Source organism: Dipodomys ordii, unplaced genomic scaffold (genome assembly GCF_000151885.1).
Source record: "Dipodomys ordii isolate 6190 unplaced genomic scaffold, Dord_2.0 Scaffold161, whole genome shotgun sequence".
NCBI classification, from domain to species: domain Eukaryota; kingdom Metazoa; phylum Chordata; class Mammalia; order Rodentia; family Heteromyidae; genus Dipodomys; species Dipodomys ordii.
The window spans coordinates 140,085-147,264 of NW_012267377.1; the positions used below are offsets into that span (position 1 = coordinate 140,085).

A 7,180-nucleotide genomic window follows, 5' to 3' on the forward strand; every position below is an offset into this window, starting at 1 on the left:
GGGGCGTTCTAACTTCATCTTCCAGAATAAATTCAATTCACTAAACCACTAAAAGCCAAGCCCTGCGGGCCCAGAATCCATGAGCTCAGCATCTCCATCTGGCTATAACTCTGGATCTGAGGTTAGTCAAGCTCTGGGGACATGGTGAGGATCAGGAAACATAATGCTGTGAAACACCAGAACAGAGTGGAACAAACACATTAAGAGTCGCATGAGAGGATTTCCTGTTGTCATCAGAATGTCTCAACCAAAATTGCCTTGAATCTGGTGACCTTTGAAAGAACGGCAGTGTGGCCATCTGCAGTACCTGTGGCTCCCCTACCACCCAGCACCCCAGGAAATGTGGTAAACACCATTTCAGGGACATAATTAGAATATGGTGCTGAACCCTGACATCACCTTTCAGTTATCATGCTGTTTCTCTCTCAGACTCAACAATTCACTTACGTCCAATGAAAAGCACACATGGACAAAAGACTTTTGATATTCATATTTATTGTGTCTCTTCCAGAACAAAGCATAGAATTCAACTAGCAGAGAAACATTTCAGAATATACAGAGGCTTTGAGGATGTGATCTTGCCAAAGGGCAGCAAAAGCCAGCTCTAGAAGCTGCAAGCTAAGCCCAGGAGGACTTGAGGTGTTTTGGGATACTGGAGAGGCTGCTGGTAGCTATGGAGCCAGGTGCCACGTGGGGTACTCCTTGTGGCAGAGTGAAGTTGCCTGGTTTATCTACTGACTTGAAAACTCATGCAATAATGACTGAGTGATGAGCATGCCACCTTAGGAGGCAGCAAGCTCAGCTACATCCTTAGCACAGACCATGGGACCATGACTGCTGATCCCTCATGATGTCTTCCCATCATCACAGACAGCTGTTCTTCTAACCAGACGGACGGCGACAATGGCCAAGTGGATGGTACTCTTGATGAGCAGGAGGAGGTAGGTGTAGCAGGCACAGGTGTTTGTGAGCTGCTGCTGAAACACATCTAAGAAAAGCCATGAATTATTTTCACAGGTCTTGACAGCCCTGGACACAATACTGGGGAGAAGGTCCCAGGAACATATTCCGGAAGACATCTGCACCCAGTTGAAGTGTCAACATCATGTCAGACAGCTCAGCTCCTGAGTGAATATGATTAACAACCTCTGTGCAATTAATTTAGAACCTTTCATTTAAAAAAATGAAAGAAGTGGCCCTTCAGAGCATGTAGTGCACTAGCTGTACAGGGACAGCATCTAGGTCCTGAGTTCAAGCCCCATGACTGACAATAAAAATGAGGCTGCATTTGTGATGGGCGATTCCACTTGGGGAAACATTCATTTGGGAGAACTAGGTTTTAGCATTCCTTCACTCCCAATGTGTTTCCAAGTAATAACAGTAGTGAACCCTTAACCAAATGTCAAATCTTCATAGGTAAAGCTTTGATTTTGTTTACTGTGGAAATTCCATCTTACAGAGATCTGTCTGTTTTTGCCAGTCCTGGGGCTTGAACTCAGAGCCTGGGCTCTGTCCCTGAGCTTCTTTACTTTTAAGGCTAGTGCTCTACTACTTGAGCCACAGTACTAACTCCAGCTTTCTATGAATAGTTGTATTGGAGATAAGAGTCTCATGGACTTTCCTGCATGGCCTGGCTTCAAACCATGATCCTCAGATCTCAGCCTCCTGAGTATCTAGGATTATAGGCATGCGCCCCTGGTACCCAGCCCATTGAAGCTGAAATCTGAGGATCTTGGTTCAAAGCCACCAGAAAACCAGAAGTGGAGCTGTTGCTCAAAGGCGTAGAGAGCTAGCCTTGAGCAAAAGAGCTCAGGGACAGCTCCCAGGCCTTGAGTTTAAACCCTAAGATCGTCCAAAAAAAATGATACATTGGGTACAAAAGTCTCTCAAGAGATGCAGTCACAACTCCTGCCATTGGTCACAGCAGATTTAAGCTCCTTTTTACTGGAAATGGAGCCTGAAGCTCACAGTCTCATGGACATATGAAACAGGTTAGATAGCAGCATGTTTGATGCTAATGCTTCAAGACACATACTTCCACTGTGCCTGCTGAGTGAGACATCCTACTAGACACTTCGCATTTGTGCCCCCACCTCTTCAATGACTGGGAGTTTGGGGTCCTTGTGCTGGGTGTGCAGATGGCAAGAAGGGTTGCAGAACAGAATTCAGCCACTTGTGGGCACATCCTGATCATTATGAACCCTGTCCAGTGTGTGGTTCTTTGAAGCCGATGCACCTCCCCACCCGAAACAGCCATCTGTCATGGCTCAGGACCTTGGCTTGAGAATTTCTGGCTCTGTGATCATGTCTTAGAATAGAATCATAATGTTTGGTGACTTTGATCAAGATGCACTGTATTCATAAACTGTTTTGTTGAAGGGCAACTCCTTTGTACAACTACTTAAAATAGTAAAAACGAATATTAATAGGAATTGAACAGAAATCGAGTAAGAATTGAAAGAATAAAAATAGAAAATTGATGGCTCCATGTGGTCATCATATGAACGGGATTTAGAAAGTAATTGCATACTTTCTGTGTTAAAAATATTCACTCAATGCTATTTCATGGCAATACCAATTAGATAAAAGACTTAAAAAGAATCTCTCTTGTAAATTTTTAAATCAAGAATTAACTTGCTCTCACACTTTCTTCAGTCAGTGGAAACAATAGATATGTAAATAAATGGAGTGTCTCCATTGAATTAGTTTAAGGTCCATAATTGTCCACCCTTATTAAAGTCATCACAGACCTAAACTAGTGTTTTACCCAGATGGTAATGTATTCAGTTAAAAATTCACTCAAGTCTGTTCTGTAACTTCCAGCTGTGCTGATTTTTCCAACCTAGCCAAGGAAATTCAAATGTTAAGATGATCAAGAGGAGAAATATGCTGGGGTATGACAAAGATCAACATGCGGCAAAACTTACCATTTTCATCTTTCACACAAGCTACAGAATTAGAAGTGGTGGAAGCTAGAAGAAATGAATGCAAACACTCGTCAATTATTCATATTTAGTATTTGACTCATGTGTGTGTGCGTGCGTGCGTGTGTGTGTGTGTGTGTGTGTGTGTGTGTGTATATATATAAATACATAGTCCCCAGAGAGGCAGGAGATTTCAGAAAATACCACTCATATATTACATTTCTGCACTTAGAGAGGTAGAAATTCATGAAAGATACACTAATCTTGTTTTATTGACTCAATTGTAGTGTAATGTGGCTTGATTTCACACTTTCTTCAGTCAGTAGAAACAATAGACATATGAATAAGTGGAGTATCTCTATTGAATTAGTTTAAGGCCCATAATTGTTCACCATAGAGTAAAATGGCCGGGTACTAGTGGCTCACACCTGTAATCCTAGCTATTCAGGAGGCTGAGATCTAGGACTCAGAGTTCAAAGCCAGCCCTGGCAGGAAAGTCCATGGGACTCTTATCTCCAATTAACCACCAGAAAACTAGAAGTGGAGATGTGGCTCAAAGTGGTAGAGTGTTAGCCTTGAGCAAAAAGAGCTTAGGGACAGTGCTCAAGCCCAGCGTTCAAGCCTCACAACCTACCAAAAAATAAAAAGTAAAGTAACTGACTTGCTGGCTGATTTTACATTTAATCCATATAATAACCCCCCCCCCCGTCTCACAAATCCTATGGTCTTAATATTTTGAATGATATACATAAAAACTTTAAATCTCACAACTTTTTATTTTCTTCAAACCCTCAGACATTTTAAATAGATAGGGGAAATATCACCGTATTTATCCTACCACCCACTGCAATGACATTTTCAAAGGATTGGTATTCTTTTTCATGAACACATAATAGAAAATATAGAGTAGTCTCTTTCAAACAAGTTTTCTGGAAGGTACTATTATGTTAGTGTAGCATACCTTTCTTTATTGGAGGAAACAAAATCTCTTGATCAACCCCTCTTAAGTTATTCTCATGTTTGACGATACATCTGTGTTCTTTAATCATTGCCTGTCCACTCACAGTTAGCCAGCTAAACTGCATGTATGTATCATCTGTCTTCATTGGATTTCCTTGCTGGGATTCCAAAATTTTATTGTCATCCTTTTCTTTCCAATATATCTTGATAACATCAGGGAAAAACTTCTCAAGAAGACAAAGATACGTGCCAGCCTTATAGAGATTTGTTTCCGCAACCGAAGGAAGAAAAATAGTTGGTTTGGGGGAAATGTCTGCTTGAAGGGTTTTCTCTGTGGAGGAAATGGAATACTTAGATAGTAATTAGTAGAATTACTAGATAAACCGAATAGTGTGTGTTCTGGAATAACCTAGCACATACCAATAGAAAGAGAAGATGCCTTTGAAATAGTGCCTGGCATCCCCGATAGGTCGCAAGGTGATTATTATTGTCCCTACTTTATACATGTGCCAGAAGTGTCAAGAAATTAAATTCCAAACATCTCAGCTTGTAAGATACAGAGCCCAGTGGCAAAACTTGACTTTGTTTTTCCTTTCCACACTAAGGTAGAGTTTGATTTTACACCAATGGTTCCAACCTTCACAAACACTTTCATCTTTTAAAAATCCCCTTTTCAAAAAGTAGAGCATGTTAACTAGCGAGAGAAGGGAAAGAGAACAGCCAAGTTTCTCTACAGATGAGGATCTCTGGTTCCTTCTAACCTACTTCCCCTGCCCTCCTTTAGTCCTGCATGCTCTCTGACCAAGGAACTTGCATTCTGCCGCTCTGGAATTATGTGCGAGTCCTCTTCATGTAGCTGATTTACCATCTTTGTGTTATTCCTTGTAGGAATCAATGTCAGCCGACTGGCAGCCATTTTTGCTTGTAACTATATGAAGTCCCCCATTTTCACAGGACTCTATATCCATGAGTACTTGAAATCTATGAGGTTGATATTTTGGTTGTCAATGTGCAAGCCCAGGCCCAGTTTGGAAGTTCCTAGAGTTTTCCTAGTTACTCCATGTCTTTACACAATTCCTCACTCTACCCTCTGAACAACTCCAGGTTTGAGTGTTGGGTAATAGTGAAAGCTAAAGGTCCAAATTATCAGTATCTTCAGTTGAAAAGCAAAACAACTTTCCCCCAGCTTCTATTAAAACTTGCACTGAAGCTTTTGTTCGCCATCGTGGTTACTGTGTCTGCCTGAGCTTCTCACCATGTCTTCTCACAAAGACATTCAGAATCAAGCCGCATCTGGCCAAGAAACAAAAGCAAAATTTCCCCATTCCCCCATGGTTTCAGATGAAGACTGGTAACAAACCAGTTACAACTCCAAGAGAAGACACTAGAGGAGAACCAGGCGGGGTCTGAAAGGAATTTCACCAGATGCCCACATATTTATGTTCTACCATGAACCCATCAAGCTAAAACGTCAATACTGCCTAGACTGACTGACTGCGTCACCTTCCCAGCCCCCAGTTGGGCATTTTTTCAACTGAGTTTTCTTTGATTACTTTAAGAATGAGCACAGTAATAAATATGTGAAACATTACAAAAAAAAAACAAACACCTTGCACTGATTATTTTGAAAAAGGTACTGTTGTTAAGTGAACCATTTATTATGCTAATCAAAAGTTTATTTTGGGGGCTGAGAAGGTAGCTCAGTGGTAGAGCTCTTGCCTTGCATGCATGAGGCCCTGGGTTTGATTCCTCAGCACCACATAACCAGAAAAAAAATGAAAGTGGCGCTGTGGCTCAAGTGGTAGAGCACTAGACTTGAGCTGAAGAGCTCAGGGACAGCGCCCAGGCCCAGAGTTCAGACCTCACGACTGACCAAAAAAAAAAAAAGTTTATTTTGGTATAGAAAATGTTTTCCTAGTCAACCATTTTCTTTTGGAATGTCATTTGAAGTTCAAGGATGACTAAGAATACAACTGGATATTTTGTTGTATTTTAATATGAGTTGCTTTGATTTTTTAGAACTAGAGTTCTTATGTATCTGCATATCAACTTTTGCTTCTCTGTGTCTGTTTCAAAATTAGTTATATTAATTGTACTTATATGTACCTAACTGTCTTGGAACTTCTTAATGCTTCTATCTTACCCTGCTAGTTAAAGTCTGTGTGTACTTTATGTAATAACATTTATGGTTTCAAAGTTTCTCTCATATTAGCAAGCATTGAATGTCTATAAAGACATACTACCTGTGGGTGTCAGTGGCTCACGCCTGTAATCCTAGCTACTCAGGAGGCTGAGATCTGCTGATTGTGGTTAAAAGCCAGCCCAGGCAGGAAAGACTGTGAGACTCTTATCTCCAGTAAACCACTAGAAAACTGAGCTATGGCTCAAGTGGTAGAGCACTAGCCTTTGAGCTGAAGAGCTGAGGGACAGTTCCCAGGCCTGGAGTTCAAGCTCCAAGACCAACAACAACAACAAAAAGGACATATCACTTATACCCGGATATGCATTTTTAGAAATATAATTTAGTTTAATAACCAAAAGCACAAGAGTGCTTTTTAATTTCTTTTCCTACTGAAACTTAAATGCTTTGCTAACATTCTTTGGGCTAGTCTGAGGTGCTTAGACTAATTTGACCGGTAATTTCTCAGGAAAAGGATTAGGTTTCTCATTTGATCAGAAAAGAATAAAGTTTTTAGTTTCTGTCTATATAACAAATCTCTTAGCTTTTGTGTAAAAAGAGCAAGCATGTAATGTTAATATATTGAGCACACTACTAATAAAATTGAATCATTTTATGCTAATTTATTTTCATATTCTTGTATTTCATGAGCAAAACAAGATACTATATAGCTATATCTAAATATCTCTAACCATGTATGTACTTTAAGTATGTTGTAAAAGGCAATGTTAAATAGTCAGTTCTTCATTATATTTATATGATTTGCATCTTGATTCCACATATTAATACATCTAATTTTCATCTTAGGAGCTTGTGTTTTTTCACAATGAATACTTCTCATGTATCACAATCAGAAACTGAAAATCAGTTGATAAACTTAGTAAATGTTGTTAGGGAATCACATTACTCATTGCTGCCTGTCTCTTTCCTTAGACAGGTTCCTTAACTTTCGTGCTGTTGAAGATGGAATGAATCTTGGACTTCTTATTTTCTTACTTTAATAGTACATAGTACATTTTATGTAAATAATAAATAGCACATTTTATTAAATGCTAACTACTTTTAATCTGTTTGAAGATATAATCCTACGCAACCTTTTCTTTTTTTTTTTTTTTTT

The 7,180-nt window shown here is 39.7% G+C and overlaps 1 protein-coding gene across 1 annotated transcript in view; it reads right to left on the reverse strand.

Moving 5' to 3' along the window:
- Positions 1–585: 585 nt before the first annotated feature.
- LOC105998330 (T-cell receptor gamma chain C region C10.5) overlaps positions 586–7,180 on the reverse strand; it is a 27,512-nt gene continuing 20,917 nt past the window's right edge. Inside the window, exons 4-6 of the mRNA XM_013033014.1 lie at positions 3,886–4,215; positions 2,928–2,972; positions 586–988 (exon numbers count right to left, since the gene is read on the reverse strand). Of these exons, the coding sequence (XP_012888468.1) occupies positions 846–988; positions 2,928–2,972; positions 3,886–4,215 (518 nt within the window). The 3' untranslated portion in view covers positions 586–845. The remainder of the gene's footprint in view (positions 989–2,927; positions 2,973–3,885; positions 4,216–7,180) is intronic.